At 45.7% G+C, this 17,877-nt stretch overlaps 1 protein-coding gene across 3 annotated transcripts in view; it reads left to right on the top strand.

The window, feature by feature from the left end:
- Positions 1-13,888, top strand: part of zeb2a (zinc finger E-box binding homeobox 2a) — a 26,604-nt gene extending 12,716 nt beyond the window's left edge. For 2 of the 3 annotated variants that reach the window (XM_034573769.1, XM_034573768.1), the window contains exons 3-10: positions 4,466-4,723; positions 6,161-6,229; positions 6,680-6,865; positions 7,555-7,769; positions 8,307-8,412; positions 8,770-10,694; positions 11,683-11,863; positions 12,650-13,888. In XM_034573769.1, the coding sequence (XP_034429660.1) occupies positions 4,466-4,723; positions 6,161-6,229; positions 6,680-6,865; positions 7,555-7,769; positions 8,307-8,412; positions 8,770-10,694; positions 11,683-11,863; positions 12,650-13,257 (3,548 nt within the window). In that variant the 3' untranslated portion in view covers positions 13,258-13,888. The remainder of the gene's footprint in view (positions 1-4,465; positions 4,724-6,160; positions 6,230-6,679; positions 6,866-7,554; positions 7,770-8,306; positions 8,413-8,769; positions 10,695-11,682; positions 11,864-12,649) is intronic. The other variant, XM_034573770.1, reaches the window with a different exon arrangement.
- Positions 13,889-17,877: the final 3,989 nt, after the last annotated feature.

Raw genomic sequence — 17,877 nt, forward strand, 5'->3', positions numbered from 1 at the left:
TGGCACCATCCTCAGTAGAAATACTGTCAAATTTATACTGTGTTACTTTGGTCACTTTGCATGCTGGGATATGTAAGTCGGGACAACTCTCAGACGTTCAGTTACTCACAGCAAATTATGTTTTCTAGTCTGACTCTAAACTCTTTAGCACTTTCTCTAGGAGGTGGAAGACACAACATATACACTTTGTTGTAGCATGTCCTCTGGAGTGATGATGTTTGAAAGAATTAAAACTGGCTGCAATAACTGAGGCGGTAAATGCTGTGTCCTGCACAGAGCTGAGCTCTAGAGCTGGGGACATGTCTCTTAGATGCATCGTGCCGTGGACGTGGACTCTGCTGAATAATTATAACACCGCTGCTTCAAGACAGACGGTCCGGTCGTCCTGTGTCTTTGTCAGAGTCTGTTTCCTCCTCACCCCCCCTCTGACCTGCGCTCACTTTACACTTTAACAATAAACACTGATCACAAGTTATTAGGACACGTATAGGACTGATGTTTAAACCTGCTACACAACACAAGACGTAACGTGACGCGCACAGTCAGGACGTCAGGGTTAAAGTGACGTAACGATCCGGAGACATGATCCGACATCATCGATTAATAACTGAATACATGAGATTATCAGTTCGTCTGAAGAGGGACAGAGACGAGCACACACACACACACACACACACACACACACACACACTCCTGCAGACAGAAGAGTTCCTCCTGCAGATGCAGTGTTATTACTTCATTGTTGCAGATGAAGCGACGCCCCGTTTATCCAGAAACATTAATATGAATTCAGCAGGTTTTTATAGAGATGAGGATGAAAAGGCATCAGTTACATAGTTTTTTAATACATTTGGTCAATGCATCAGTAAATTAAATTATTGCTGTCTATCTACTATTTTAATTTAATAAATGGAGTTTTAATATACTATGCATTTAGTTTAAAGGGTGTGTTTACATTTCCTTGGACAGTCTGGCCTTCATCATTGTGCGTACGCATGGTCTAAATTTGAAGTTCTAGATTTGTTCCCAGAGTACAAAGAAATGTAGGTACGAACGTATTGATGAATCCAAGATTCGTGTGTTAAACAATCGTACCCACGGTACAAGTACAGATATGTGCATACGCACTGTTTGTGAATGAGGCCCAGTATCTTGCCCAAAGACAGTTTGGCTCGCGGCATGGGGGAGACAGGGATTGAACCCCCGACCTTCTGGTTGGTGAACGACCTGCTCTACCTCCTGAGCCGTAGCCGCAAATAAATGTGATGAGAGTGACGTTGTTGCTAAGGTGACGTTGACAGTTGCCAAGGCAACGGCAGGTTTGTGTGACAACAGAAAAGAATCTAATTCAACAGTTCCAGTAAATTTGTGTTTTAATAAGTGTTCAGTCTCTTATTTTGAAAGTCGTCTCCGGCTTGTCAGTCCAGGAAACCATGACGACAGCTGTGGTCATTAAAGAGACAGTCAGCAGTTTCACTACTGCAGCTGTTCCAGGAACAGACACACACCTCTGATGACGCAACACCTGAGTGTGTGTATGTGTGTGAGTGTGTGAGTGTGTGTGTGTGTTTTTATTTTTGTGTCTGTGTGTTTGTGGGGTGTGTCTGTGTGTGTACGTGTGTCTGAGTGTGTGTGTATGTGTGTGTGTGTGTGTCCGTCCCTTTTTGTGTGTGTGTTTGTCTGTCTGTGTGTTTGTGTGCAAGTGTGTGTGTATGTGTGTCTCTGGCTCTCAGTCGGTTGTTAACTTCGCTCGCACACACACTCACACACACACACACACACACACACACACACACACACACACACAGAACACAGACACACACAACACACGCACTCGCACACACACACACACACACTCGCACACAGAGACATGCACAGAGACATGGACACACACACACAAAAACACAACACAGACACACACAGACACACACACACACTGTTATCAGAGCACAGCAGCAGTTTCTCTCTAATCAGACAACTCACCGAGGCCGTGGTGAGAGGGGCGGGGCTTCAACTGACAGGGTTGATAGAGTTAACGTCAGATACTCACTGTTACCGTAGAAACCTCCCACACAGCAATAACATAAGACTCCGCCCTCCTGACGGACACTCACCTGACGATGAAATGATTCTTTCTCACTTTTGTTGATGTGAAATATTTTGACTTAAGAAGAAATGAATCATTGATGAAACATTTTCTGAGAAAGTTTCTAAAGTTTCCTCAGACTGAACGTTGTCATGAATATAAACATTTATTAGAGACAGAGACGACTTCACTGCTGCAGAGATTCTAACTTCATCCACTCGACTCCAGAGTCGATCAAACTGAGAAGTGTGTAAACGCTGCTGGTCCCATTTTAGTTTGAAAACTCTGAAGCTACATTTCCGTCTGGACGAACAGATACTAAGATGTTGGAACCGATGACGTTAGACGCTCACAACCTCTTGTGATTGGTTCTTTTTGGTCTTATTGTAGCCTTCACTGATTGATCAGGCTCCTGTCACATGACCTTCTTCCAGAAGAAAACAACCAGCTGACCTCAGCTTCCAGAACAGAACATGGAGAATCAAAGTGTTACTGACTCTGTTGTCTTTGATAACAGCTGCTCAGTTCCATTCTGTATTTTACAATGATACAGCTGTTTACATGGAGGAGACCAGATGTTATTCTGTTTACACTGAAAAGTGCACACCCCCTGTGAGTGGTCATGTGATCTGTGTTTTCAGGAATGTTAATATGGACGAGGATTAAAACTGATGCGTTTATCAGCTGCTTCTGTGAAGCTGTTTTCAGACCTGAGCTCCAGGTGAAATCCAGAGACTCGTCTCCAGAGCTTCTCCAGAGTTTGTGTTTCACAGCTGAACAACTCAGCAGCAGGTTTTCTGCACAGACTCGTTCACAGCATCAGATCCTCCTCATGGTTCAGGTGAGAGGGGGGGCAGCCGGGTGCAGCAGACAGAGACAGGAAGTGACGTGTTACCTCTGCTGCAGAGGTCATGTGATCATATTGACATCACCTGTGTGTCAGCACTTCTTCACCAGAGAGGTTTGTTTTAGTTTCTTCATGTTTGTGTCCCGTGTTAGAAGCTCCTCACCCCCCCACTCACTCAGGGAATCAGTGGAGGATCCTCTGCTGTGTTCACACTGCTCCTGGACTTAGACTTTATACAGGAGCTCAGCTATATACTATATTTTTATATACACACATGATCCTCCAGAGAAGATACAGAGAACTGAGGGGCTCAGCTCTGAAGCAGCTTGTGTGTGTGTGTGTGTGTGTGTGTGTGTGTGTGTGTGTGTGTGTGTGTGTGTGTGTGTGTGTGTGTGTGTGTGTGTGTGTGTGTTGGGGGGACTCAAGGTGTTAAAACATGATTAACGTCCTGCAGTTTGACTCGACTGATAACACACTTTACTGGTAAAAACACACTGATGTTTGTGCATGTGTGTGTTCAGTTGTTCTTGTGTGTCAGTGATGGGCTCTCTTGTTTCAGTTGTCCCGCCCACTAACGGTGAACTCTTTTATTTGTCTAAATGGTCGACCACACGATCACGTCAGTCTGACAACAGGTCTCCATGAAAACTCTCACCCAGCCCTGCTGTTCAATCTGTTCGACCAATCACGTTGTTGGAAACTGTTGGACACCACTGATTGGCTGCTGCTATGTTTGAATGTGTTGTGTGTCAACGGATCAGCGGATTGTGATCAGCTGATCTCAACACACTTCGTACTGACTCCATGACCAAAGCTTACATACACCTGTAGACACAGTATGTGGCCAAAAATATATGGACACGTGTGTGAGTAATGTGGATGTTCAACTGTCCAAATTCTTTTGTCCATGTGTCTGTTACCTGCCTGTGTGTGATGAATCACTTCTGCTCCCAACCACTAGGCAGCGACAGTGTTGTCCCTCCTGTTGTTCAGGTGATCAACTCACAGGAGAGAGAGAGAGGGAGAGAGGGGGTGAGAGACAGAGATAGAGAGGGAGGGAGAGAGACAGAGAGAGAGAGGGAGGAAAAGGGGGAGAGCAGGTTTTTCTCATTACCTTTCAGAGATTGGCAGAATGTGGACGAATCACCTGAACTCGAACGAGGACAGACAATGGGGAGAGGAGATGAGGGGGAAGAGGGATAAAGGATTGAGACAAGGAGGAGAGACAAGAGAGGATGAACAGAGGAGAGAAGACAGAGCATGAGGGAGGATGAAGAAGACAGGATGGATGGAGGAAAGGTTGTCGTCTGCTGTGACATGACATGAATCAGTCGCTGTTTCTCTTTTCGTGACGGAAACTTGACAGAGACGTGATGGAAACGTGACAGAGACGTGACAGAGACGTGACAGAGACGTTACAGAGACGTGACGGAGACGTTACAGAGAAGCTCTTGCTCTTGCTCTTGCTCTTGCTCTTGGTCCTGTTCCTGGTTCTGGTCTAACTGGCTGCCATGGTTGTATTTGTGTTGCAGTATCGAACTATGAGAACGTGGGGGAGACAGGTTCAGAGACGGACGAGGACGACAGGACACTGGTTGCTGAAGACAATGGAGGAGGATTGGGGGACGAGGAGGAGGGGGGCAGCCCTCCCGGTGTGCCCGCTCTCGAGGTGTCGAACCGGGTCGCCCTGCTTTCATACCAGGGGCAGGGGATCCCAGAGGGCCGGGAGGGGCAACCGAGCCGACACCACAGCTGTGGACTAAACACCAACGGACACGTGGACAGCACCGGTGAGACTCTGCAGCGCCAAAGACGTAATCTTAATAATTTTTATGTTAATCAACACTTGTCTTTGTTCTGGAGCTTTCTGTCGTATCACATGATCGATCTCAGCAGATCTAATAGGTTCAGCTGTTTGATTTCAAACCTTATCAACCAACTCATGTCCTGTTTTTTTTAAAGGCAACACGATAAAACCAAAAGTGTTTTAAATGAAACAGAGGTTTTAAAGTTGAGACGAGATAATGAAGAACGAACGAGAAGAAAGAAGGAAGAGTGAAGGAAGGAACAGGAAACAAAAAATAAAAAGACAGATGACGGAGAAACAAGAAGTGAAAGTCTTTATTATGAAATCACCTTGATGCCAGGCCTCTAGTGACCTGCAGTGACCTGCAGGGACCTGCAGAGACCTTTAGTGACCTGTGGTGACCTTTAGTGACCTCTAGTGACCTGCAGGGACCTGCAGTGACCTGTGGGGACATGTGGGGACCTGTAGTGACCTGTGGTGACCTGCAGGGACCTGCAGTGACATGTAGTGACCTGTGGTGACCTGTAGTGACCTGTGGTGACCTGCGGTGACCTGTGGGGACCTGTAGTGACCTGTGGTGACCTGTAGTGACCTGCAGTGACCTGCAGGGACCTGCAGTGACATGTAGTGACCTGTGGTGACCTGTAGTGACCTGCAGTGACCTGCGGGGACCTTTAGTGACCTGTGGGGACCTGTAGTGACCTGCAGTGACCTGTGGGGACCTGTAGTGACCTGCAGTGACCTGCACTGACCTGTGGTGACCTGTAGTGACCTGCAGTGACCTGTGGGGACCTGTAGTGACCTGTGGGGACCTGTAGTGACCTGCAGTGACCTGTGGGGACCTGTAGTGACCTGCAGTGACCTGCACTGACCTGCGGGGACCTGTAGTGACCTGCAGTGACCTGTAGTGACCTGCAGTGACCTGTGGTGACCTGTAGTGACCTGCAGTGACCTGCACTGACCTGTGGGGACCTGTAGTGACCTGCAGTGACCTGCACTGACCTGTGGGGACCTGTAGTGACCTGTAGTGACCTGCAGTGACCTGTGGTGACCTGTAGTGACCTGCAGTGACCTGCACTGACCTGTGGGGACCTGTAGTGACCTGTAGTGACCTGCAGTGACCTGTGGTGACCTGTAGTGACCTGCAGTGACCTGCACTGACCTGTGGGGACCTGTAGTGACCTGCAGTGACCTGCACTGACCTGCGGGGACCTGTAGTGACCTGCAGTGACCTGTGGTGACCTGCAGTGACCTGTGGTGACCTGTAGTGACCTGCAGTGACCTGCACTGACCTGTGGGGACCTGTAGTGACCTGCACTGACCTGTGGGGACCTGTAGTGACCTGCAGTGACCTGTGGGGACCTGCAGAGCTGAGCACATGAATCAATGATGAACTTCTTTGTGTCGTTTCATGTCTCAGACGACAGGAAGGACGAGTGTGAACGAGCCGGACTGCAGGTGTCACTGCAAACTGTCGGAAACAACACAGGTGAGATCAATGTTTAACAATCATATGGAGACACGCCCCCTTTATTTTCTAATATTCTGAAGGAAATTCTCAGAATGAAAAAGATTTATTTATATACATTTTTATTTAAGTATTATCAACATATTGACTTATTACTTTCCTGTATTCAGCCTTCACTGCTACATTTATAATATAATGATCCCTAATTTTGGCTTGTAGCAGTAAAATAAAATGTGTGATGTTAGGTGACATAAACATCGTAATACAGACGTAGTGCAGTGGTACTTACAGAAAGTGAAGTGGGACACAAGGCTCCATCCTCGATCCTCTCTGGTTCACTTTAATTTTATCATCACAGAATAATATATGCTTTTAAACAGATGATCGTGTTTTATATGTCACGGGCTCATGTCGTGTTCATACTGAACACATGTCTCATGAGTCTGAACAAGTATGTTTTCCTGTGCTCAGTGAGACGACTGGAAGTCTCCCAACTGGACGAGTACTTCCTGAAACGTAAACTGGAGGAAGCTCACCCTGCGTCCATCGCCGAGTACCTACAACGCAGCGACACTGCCATCATCTACCCTGAGGCCCCGGAGGAGGTGACGAGGCTGGGAACACCCGAGGCCGTTAGTCCGGACGAGAGCGAACAAGGTGAGACGAGCAAAAAAATCTGTGGGCTTAAACACGTGTTGTGTGATTTCATCAAACACTTTTAGATAAACGCAAAAACTATGAACCTTCATTCTTTAAAAAAAAGTGTCCTTTGGCAAAATACTGAACCCCAAATTTCCCTTAGCTGCACATAGATGCACTAAATGTGTGTGTGAATGGAAAAACTGTACTTAAAGGTGACATCAGGACTAGAAAAGATCAATATAAATACACATTATTTACCATATAAGAAAGAGATTTATAAACACTGTGCTCAGAAATAATGACTACGAATAAAAGAAATCTTGAGTTTAAATTTGATTAAGTCTAAATGTTCATGAAAAATGAATCAAGCCAAGTTAAAAATCTATTTAATTTAATTATATAAAATCAGCAAAGATCCAAAAACATCTTGATAAAATCATTTTGAGACTAAATGTTGTGTTTCTACAGACGACTTCAGTGTCACGTTAGTTTCTATACAGATGACACCATTATTAATAAGCTTTGTTATAAGTGTAAAACCTTGTAACTGTGACTCAGCAGTTTAACACCAATGACTCTTTGTGTTGACGTGTGACGGAACAGAGACATCAAGACTAGAAGAAAATGTTTTGTCACATAAAATAAAATCTGCAGGTAACAGAAAAACCATGTCTCATAAATCAGTTGACCTTTGACCTCTGCAGACCTGCCGCCCGGCACACCTGACGACTTTGCCCAGCTGCTCACCTGTCCGTACTGCGACCGCGGCTACAAACGCCTGACGTCTCTGAAGGAACACATCAAATATCGTCACGAGAAGAACGAGGAGAGCTTCGCCTGCCCGTTGTGCACCGACACCTTCGGCCACCGCACGCAGCTGGAGCGTCACATGACCTCGCACAAACCCCCAAGAGACCAGGTACACCGGCATTAGGCCGCCATCTTCTTTTTATTTTCAGCTGCGATTAAATATCCAGGTCACATGATTGTGAACACAATCACATCTCAAGGTTTAAAGAGTGAATCAAGTTTTAATCCAGAGTGAATCCAGTTTAAAGACCACAGCCGTTCACCACATGTCTCTGTCTCTTCTCTGTCTGTGTCTCTTCTCTGTCTGTGTCTCTTCTCTGTCAGTGTCTCTTCTCTGTCTGTGTCTCTTCTCTGTCTGTGTCTCCTGTGTGAATCCAGTTTGAATCCCATTTAAATCCAGTGTGAATCCAGTTCAAGTGTGAACATATGATCTCCGCTTTAATCCTCTCATGACATACATTTTCTGTTCATTTGTTTACGTTAACTGTTAAAGTGAAAATATTTATATTTATTTTTTCTTATGAATTCACGTATGACCCTTCCCCGTCTTGAATAAGTTTAAATTGGTGACGTCAGGTCTATTTAATGATCTGTTTGTAAACCTGGTCACGTGTCTCCTCCCACACTCTGTTTGTTCTCTCTGCAGCCGCCGCTCAGCGAAGAAGCTGGAAACAGAAAGTTTAAATGCAGTGAGTGTGGAAAAGCCTTCAAATACAAGCATCACCTGAAGGAGCACCTTCGTATTCACAGCGGTGAGTCGCAGCCTCAAGGTCATCGTCATCATATCTGTCATTTCACAATGTTCCTCTTCAATGTCTCAGGATGTGTCAATCAACTCATCTCTGAACGTCAACAATAAAGATGCCAACATTCTGCACTGACATGAATATATAAAAAAATATATATACTGTATATGAATATTTATATCAAAATTGTCTATACATATGTATACATACACGTATGTATGTGTGTATATATATATATATATATATATATATATATATACATACATGTATGTGTACGTACACGCACACACACACACTCTTTGTGGTGGAGGGGAACATGAATGTCACAATAAAACATGGATGTGGTTTTGTGTTGTGTTTCAGGTGAGAAGCCGTATGAGTGCTCCAACTGTAAGAAGAGGTTCTCCCACTCCGGCTCCTACAGTTCCCACATCAGCAGCAAGAAATGCATCGGCCTGATTACCGTCAATGGACGATTACGCAACGGAAACAACGGCAAGCCCGGCTCCTCCCCCAACTCCACAACCTCATCGCCAGAGAGCCCCGCCCTTGCCCAGCTCCGCCACAAACTGGAAAATGGCAGACCAATTGGTGCTCCAGATCAGCAGGGTCAGCTCGACATCAAAGCCGAGCCGATGGACTTCAACGAGTATCGGCTGCTCATGGCCTCACAGCAAGGGTACGGGGGACCTGGGGTTCATCTCAACAGCTGTGGAGGAAGTCCTCTGGGGATACACAGCTCCTCTCAAAGCCCCCTTCAACACCTGGGAGGCATGGGACTTGAGCTCCCCCTTCTGGGCTACACAGGGCCTCTTGGTAACAACCTCAGTGAAGTTCAAAGGGTGCTTCAGATCATGGACAACACGGTGTGCAGGCAGAAGATGGATGGCAACCCAGAGGAGATCTCTAAGCTCAGGGCCTACATGAAAGAGCTGGGTGACCAGATGGAGGAGCAGAAGCAGGTCCAGGCTGGCTTCCAGGTATTGGGCCACAGCAGCCCAACAAAGAGCATCATTGACTACACACTGGAGAAGGTCAACGAGGCAAAAAGTCTGATTGATGATTCAAAGAGGCAACTGGACGTTAAGAAGGAGAAACCAAACCAATCAATGGATCTCAGTGGAGAGGAGAAATTCCCCCATGGCCAGAACCAGTTCCTGCCTTTCTCCTGCCAGTACTGCAAGGAGACGTTCCCTGGTCCCATCCCGCTGCATCAACACGAGCGCTACCTGTGCAAAATGAACGAGGAGATCAAAGCCGTCCTGCAGCCGACCGAGAGCAGTTCTGTGGCTCGCAGGGGAGCGATGACCTCTGAGCTTCCCTCTAATGAGCGGGCGACCAGCCCCATCAACCCCTTCAAAGACCACGTGTCTGTGCTCAAGGCCTACTTTGCTATGAACACTGAGCCCAACTCAGAGGAACTGCTCAAAATTTCGATTGCTGTTGGTCTTCCTCAAGAGTTTGTAATGGAGTGGTTTGGCCAGTGGAAGAGTCAAAACCACCACCGAAGCAGTCTGATGAAAAAGTCTCCCCCTCATGATTGCAGTGGATCAGACAAGAAGCACAGCTTGAGCCAGTCACCAATGTCGTTTCCTGTTTTCGATTTACATGGAGGCTTCGCTAACGGCAGTGCCAACCACAGACTCACAAAAGGGAACAAGTTTACAGCCAACAGGCAGACAGCAGGTGACAAACCATTAGACCCCTTGGACCACTTGAGGAGCAACACTCCATCACCTCTCAACCTTTCCTCTACTTCCTCCAAAAACTCTCAGAGTAGCTCGTACACTCCAAACAGCCTAGCTTCAGAGGATGCCCATGGGGATATACCACTAGACCTGTCGCTGCCCAAACACATGGCCCAGAGGCTTGCCACTCTCGGAGAGAAGCGACCCAGACAGAACGGTTTCATCATCGAGTACAGCGGACATGCGAAAGTACGAGAACAAGGGTCCAGTTCTTTAGACCTGGTCAACATCAAGAAGGAAGTACTGGGCTCTGAAAGTGGAGGGACCTCTGTCCACCAGCTGGAGAAAAGCACCAGTCCAATCTTTGGGATTAATCCCTTCGCAGGCGCTTCTGTCTACACCTCCCTGCCACCACATGGAGCTTTTCCTCCACCCACCTTTATGTCTTCTGCCCAGGCCACCATCCCAGGCCTCAGACCCTACCCCGTCCTTGACCCCATGAGCTTCCTGCCCCACATGGCCTATACATATGCCACTGGAGCAGCCACGTTTGCTGAAATGCAGCAGAGGAGAAAGTATCAACGGAAACCATGTTTCCAGGTAAATATAATCCTCAAACCTAAAGACAGAATAAGTCATTTACAGGGCATCAGATTCAGCAGATTGTATGGAGGCTCAGAGGTCTGTAGGTTTTAACATTATTCTAACCAGCTGCCTGAGCTGCTGATTCACAGGCGAGTTCTGTATCTGTGTGAGGAGTTTTTGTTCTGTTGGCCGTTGATGGTTCGTGGTTGGACACAACTAGTTTTAGTGGTTCTGGCAAAGTGGTCTGCCACCGCCGTTCTACCAACACAAGCCAGAGACAGATGCTCCCTGTTTTATAGTGATAATACAAATACAAATAGTCTCATCTCTACATTTCTCTCTGTGGCAGCAGGGGAGAGATGAGCTAATCACTCCCTGGTGCAGCTGGAGGTGCTCTCCTGAGCCAACTCCACCCTCACGGTGGTAGGGCTTCTGGGTTCAGGTTCATATTTACCTTTAAAACTCAAAATATGCTAGTGTAGAGTTTTAGAGTCAACAAAGAAAACTTCTGAAGGTCCTTCAGTGTGAGCTGCTTCAGACTTCTTTTCCTCTTTATTTATATTTATTATATACACATTATATAATGTGTATATTCATATGTACTATGTATTATATACACATTATAAACTGTGTATATTCATATGTACTATGTATTATATACACATTATATACTGTGTATATTCATACATACTATGTATTATATACACAGTTTATACTTTGTATTAACTGTGTATATAATACATAGTATGTATAAAAGACCATGGTGATTGAGATAAAATCCAGACAACTTGTGTTGAGATGGTTTAAAGTGAATAAAGGTAGTTTCCATGGTGATGGGGATCATATGTTTTGAATGTGTAAACACTCCCATATGTTCCTGGATGAGGGTCTTACCCGGGTCTTTAAGCTCTGTCCAGACTTGGGATCACGGAGTCGGTGGGGGGGGGGGCAGGAGATGCCAGGTGTGGATTATCAGATGAAACCATGTGTGTTCATGTTTCAGGAGGAGCTGCTGGACGGGACGGTGGGATATCTGTCGGGTCTGGACGACCTGACAGACAGCGATTCGCTGCTCTGCAGGAAGAAGATTAAGAAGACTGAAAGTGGTATGTACGCGTGTGACTTGTGCGACAAAACATTCCAGAAGACCAGTTCCCTCCTAAGACACAAATATGAGCACACAGGTAGATATCACCATATATAACACTTCTTTTTACCCCACTCTCCCTTTTCTTTCTGTTCTTTTAGTCATGTAGCTGCTCCACTCGTCTTTTCTTTTTCTTTTTCTTTGAGTTCTGTTTTGTTCTGTAAACCATGTCAACATGTTCCTTTCTTTACAGCGGGGGAGTAACGGATAGTCCACATTCACAGGAAACATACAAGAAACATGTTCCAGAGGCATCGCACACATACTCTGTGTGTGTGTGCGTGTGTGTGTGCGTGTGTGTGTATGTGTGTGCGTATGTGTGTGTGTGCGTGTGTGTGTATGTGTGTGTGTATGTGTGTGTGTGTGTGCGTGTGCGTGCGCGTGCGTGTGTGTGTATGTGTGTGTGTGTGCGTGTGCGTGTGTGTGTGTGTGTGCGTGCGTGTGTGTGTGCGTGTGCGTGTGTATGTGTGTGTGTGTGTGTGCGTGCGTGCGTATGTGTGTGTGTGCGTGCGCGTGCGTGTGTGTGTGCGTGTGCGTGTGCGTGTGCGTGCGCGTGTGTGTGTGTGCGTGCGTGCGTGCGTGTGTGTGTGTTTGCTCTGCAGTGTTTATCATGTTGGTTCTGTGGTGTCCTGACTAAAACGTGCATGCAGCATCAGGACTGAAGCGTGTGTTAAGCGTGTGCAGTGTCCTGTCTGAAGCGTGTTTTTTACAGCTGTAGTGTCATGACTGAAGCATGTGTTTATCCTATGTGGTGTCATGACTGAAGCGTGTTTTTAGCGTTTGCGGCGTCCTGACTCTGGTCTTGTCTTTTGTGTCTCGGCAGGAAAACGCCCTCACCAGTGTCAGATCTGTAAAAAAGCCTTCAAACACAAGCACCATCTCATCGAACACTCACGCCTGCACTCCGGAGAGAAGCCCTACCAGTGTGACAAGTGCGGCAAACGCTTCTCACATTCGGGTTCGTACTCGCAGCACATGAACCATCGCTACTCATACTGCAAGAGGGAGGCAGAGGAGCGTGAGGCAGCAGAGAGGGAGGTGCGGGAAAAGGGCGGAGGAGGAGGCATGGTGGTGGGAGGTGTAGAGACCACAGAGCTGCTGATGAGGAGGGCCTACCTGCAGGGACTGGGGACACTTGGATATTCAGACCTTGAAGAACAGCAGGAGGACGGCGGCTGCGATTTGATCCTGAGGAATGGCAGCGAGGGACGAGGAGGAGGGGAGCAGAGGGAAGTGGACAGGAAGACGTACGAGGAGGTGATAGACCGACAGGAAGCAAGTTTCAGGGAAAGAGAAGAAGAGGAGGAGGAAAGCGACAGCAGGAGCCAGATGCACTCGACGAAGGACGAGGATCGTAAAGATGCGACGCAGCCGATGGACGAGAGTTCACGAGAAGGGAAGACAGACAAGCAGACGGAGCAGGACGACTGATCTAGGAAAAAAATAGCTTTGGAACATTTGTGTTGACGTGATTCATTAAAGAGGCTGTGCAGACATTATCAGTGGGTTATATGAAATATTAGGAAATAAATATGTTATCTTCATACAAAGGTTTTTAGACTTTTATATATAAATAATTTAATATAATAAATATTAAATATGGATCAACTATAAAACAAAAAAATATCTCTTTTAATCTGATCAACGTCACCACTCTGGATCTCGTCTGTTTGTGAATTGTGAAAAGGACTTGGAGAGAAAACTAAATAAAAGACAAACCTATAACACAGAGGAGACATGATTGAAAACACATGTCATCATCAATCAATTATCAATTTATATGAATAACCTCAAACACAGTTAATCTGAGGCAGAAAAACAACATCTGAGGAGCTGAATAAAAGAGTGAAACAGTTTACTCCTCATGAATAAAGACAACGCTCATTATTAAATGTTTATGGGGGGGGGCTGCATAATCTCTGGACAGTCTCTAAACACGTTGTGTTTAAAACTCCACATTATGCAAAAAATAGATAAAGAAGTGATGATGTTTGTTTTAATGATGTAAATGTTTTCAAAGCCTAAAAGCTGCGTGGTGCTAACATGTTCTTCACTTCCTGTGTCAGAAAAACCAACATCTGGAAATGAACTCGACTTCCTGGATCACTACAAGATAAAAGTGAAAAGAGTTGTGGAGTCACATCCCGTCAGTGTTATCGTTGTATTTCTGTCTTTTTATTTACTGTGATGCTTTTTTATCCTCTTTTATTATTTTTCACAACTAACTTTGGGCCTCTGGATGTTTTCTATATGTGAAGGAACATTTAAACCTGAGTGATTGTTGATGTGAGTCTTAAAGATGGAGGAGGCACAGGAAAATGAAAGTGCTCCATTAGAGAAAAGGAAATAAAAAGGAGAAAAGCCTTATATGCAAACCTGTTCCCTGTTTCTGCAAAGTGCCATCCCTGTGAACGTCCTCCACTGGCTTCAGTATTAATACTGGAGAATATTCATCCTGGTTCTGATCCGTCACTATTAGAGAAGTAGATGGAACTTGGTTAGTTAACATATGTTTGTGCAATTCTCTGTGTTTTTCCCTGGTTTTGTTCCACAACAGTATTTTTGTCAGTATTATATTTTAGTTTTTGTGGAATTTTTCAACACAAATTTCTTTTTTATTTTATGTGAGAATTAAAAGAATGCTTCGCACGTCCATCTGATGGAACAGCTGCGTAGGAGAGGGAAGAGATCAGAAACTCGCCCACTGTCCACACCAGACCTTCACCAGGCAGGTGGATTGAAGTTGGATAGTGGGCTGGAGCTCTTTTGCAGTTTTTTATTTGAGAATTTACCATTTTATTTATGTGACTCATTTTATATTTCCTCATTTTATTTATTTCATACTGTAGTGTACAGTATTTCAGTTCCTCACAAATAGATATATTTTAGTAAAATGTTTCTGTCATTGACTATTGGAACAAAAATATGATTACAGATCTCTACAGAAAGTTTTCTTTGTTTCTTTGTTTTCTTTTGTTTTTTTTGAAACCACTAAAAATCCTAAATTCGAGGAACCTTTGATACGATTATTGTTAAAACACTGTATTTTTAAAAGTTAAATCCACTTCATCCCACTGAAGAGGGGATGAAGGACTGATGATGATGATGGTGAAGGAAGTTCTAAAATGTAAAAGTATTAAATGTCTGAAGTATTATTATTGAAATTTTAATGTCTCTTGGAAATGAACAAGAATAAATGTAGCCAAGTTAAATTTTAATAAAGTTGTGTTTTTCAAGGAAGTGTGTGAGTTTGTGTGTCAGAATTAACACGTGTTCATAGTTAAGCTGCTACAATTAGTTCTACAATTGCTACTGCTACACTTGTGTTGCTAACATTTATGTTGCTAACACTTGGTGCTAACACCTGTATTGCTAGGAATGCAAAGTCGGGTTAGTGTCGGGCTAGTGTCGGGTTAGTGTCGGGTAAGTGTTGGGTTAGTGTCGGGTTAATGTCGGGTTAGTCTCAGGTTAGTGTCGGGTAAGGGTCGGGTTAGTGTCGGGCTAGTGTCGGGTGAGTGTTGGGTAAGTGTCGGATTAGTGACAGGTTAATGTCGGGTAAGTGTCAGGTTAGTCTCAGGTTAATGTCGGGTTAGTCTCAGGTTAGTGTCGGGTAAGTGTTGGGTAAGTGTCGGATTAGTGTCGGGTTAATGTTGGGTAAGTGTCAGGTTAATGTCGGGGTTAGTCTCAGGTTAGTGTCGGGTAAGTGTAGGGCTAGTGTCGGGTAAGTGTCAGATTAGTGTTGGGTTAATGTCGGGTAAGTGTCGGGTTAGTCTCAGGTTAGTGTCGGGTTAATGTCGGGGTTAGTCTCAGGTTAGTGTCGGGTTAGTGTTGGATTAGTGTCGGGTTAATGTCGGGATTAGCCTCAGGTTAGTGTCGGGTTAGTGTCGGGTTAGTGTCTGGTTAGTGTTGGGTAAGTGTCGGGATAGTGTCGGGTTAGTGTCGGGTTAGTTTTTGGTAAGTGTCGGGTTAGTGTCTGGTTAGTGTCGGGTTAGTTTCTGGTTAGTTTCTGGTTAGTTTCTGGTTAGTGTCGGGTTAGTTTCTGGTTAGTGTTGGGTAAGTGTCTGGTTAGTGTCGGGATAGTGTCGGGTTAGTTTCTGGTTAGTTTCTGGTTAGTGTCGGGTTAGTGTCTGGTTAGTGTCGGGTTGGTGTCGGATAAGTGTCGGGATAGTGTCTGGTTAGTGTCGGGATAGTGTCGGGTTAGTTTCTGGTTAGTTTCTGGTTAGTGTCTGGTTAGTGTCTGGTTAGTGTCGGGATAGTGTCGGGTTAGTTTCGGGTTAGTTTCTGGTTAGTGTCTGGTTAGTGTCTGGTTAGTGTCGGGATAGTGTCGGGTTAGTTTCGGGTTAGTTTCTGGTTAGCTTCTGGTTAGTGTCGGGTTAGTGTCGGGTTAGTTTTTGGTAAGTGTCGGGTTAGTGTCTGGTTAGTGTCGGGATAGTGTCGGGATAGTTTCTGGTTAGTGTCTGGTTAGTGTCTGGTTAGTGTCTGGTTAGTGTCGGGATAGTGTCGGGTTAGTTTCGGGTTAGTTTCTGGTTAGCTTCTGGTTAGTGTCGGGTTAGTGTCGGGTTAGTTTTTGGTAAGTGTCGGGTTAGTGTCTGGTTAGTGTCGGGATAGTGTCGGGTTAGTTTCTGGTTAGTTTCTGGTTAGTGTCTGGTTAGTGTCTGGTTAGTGTCGGGTTAGTTTCGGGTTAGTTTCGGGTTAGTTTCTGGTTAGTGTCGGGTTAGTGTCTGGTTAGTGTCTGGTTAGTGTCGGGATAGTGTCGGGTTAGTTTCGGGTTAGTTTCTGGTTAGTTTTTGGTTAGTGTCGGGTTCGTTTTTGGTAAGTGTCGGGTTAGTGTCTGGTTAGTGTCGGGATAGTGTCGGGTTAGTTTCGGGTTAGTTTCTGGTTAGTGTCGGGTAAGTGTCTGGTTAGTGTCGGGATAGTGTCGGGTTAGTGTCGGGATAGTGTCGGGTTAGTTTTTGGTAAGTGTCGGGTAAGTTTCGGGTTAGTTTCTGGTTAGTGTCGGGATAGTGTCGGGTTAGTTTCGGGTTAGTTTCTGGTTAGTGTCGGGTAAGTGTCTGGTTAGTGTCGGGATAGTGTCGGGTTAGTTTCTGGTTAGTTTCTGGTTAGTGTCGGGTTGGTGTCGGATAAGTGTCGGGATAGTGTCGGGTTAGTTTCTGGTTAGTGTCCGGTTAGTGTCGGGATTGTGTCGGGTTAGTTTCTGGTTAGTGTCCGGTTAGTGTCTGGTTAGTGTCGGGATTGTGTCGGGTTAGTGTCGGGTTAGTGTCGGGTTAGTTTCCGGTTAGTGTCGGGATTGTGTCGGGTTAGTGTCGGGTTAGTGTCGGGATAGTGTCGGGTTAGTTTCTGGTTAGTGTCGGGTAAGTGTCTGGTTAGTGTCGGGATAGTGTCGGGTTAGTTTCGGGTTAGTTTCTGGTTAGTGTCGGGTTAGTGTCTGTTTAGTGTCGGGTTAGTGTCGGGTTAGTGTCGGGATAGTGTCGGGTTAGTTTCGGGTTAGTTTCTGGTTAGTGTCGGGTTAGTGTCGGGTTAGTGTCGGGATAGTGTCGGGTTAGTTACTGGTTAGTGTCGGGTAAGTGTCTGGTTAGTGTCGGGATAGTGTCGGGATTGTGTCGGGTTAGTTTCTGGTTAGTGTCCGGTTAGTGTCTGGTTAGTGTCGGGATTGTGTCGGGTTAGTGTCGGGTTAGTTTCCGGTTAGTTTCCGGTTAGTGTCGGGATTGTGTCGGGTTAGTGTCGGGTTAGTTTCCGGTTAGTTTCCGGTTAGTGTCGGGATTGTGTCGGGTTAGTGTCGGGTTAGTGTCGGGTTAGTTTCCGGTTAGTTTCCGGTTAGTGTCGGGATTGTGTCGGGTTAGTGTCGGGTTAGTTTCTGGTTAGTTTCTGGTTAGTTTCTGGTTAGTGTCGGGTAAGTGTCGGGTTAGTGTCGGGTTAGTTTCTGGTTAGTGTCTGGTTAGTGTCGGGTAAGTGTCGGGTTAGTGTCGGGTTAGTTTCTGGTTAGTTTCTGGTTAGTTTCTGGTTAGTGTCCGGTTAGTGTCTGGTTAGTGTCGGGATTGTGTCGGGTTAGTG

The sequence above is a fragment of the Hippoglossus hippoglossus genome, chromosome 21, assembly GCF_009819705.1.
Source record: "Hippoglossus hippoglossus isolate fHipHip1 chromosome 21, fHipHip1.pri, whole genome shotgun sequence".
Lineage (NCBI taxonomy): Eukaryota > Metazoa > Chordata > Actinopteri > Pleuronectiformes > Pleuronectidae > Hippoglossus > Hippoglossus hippoglossus.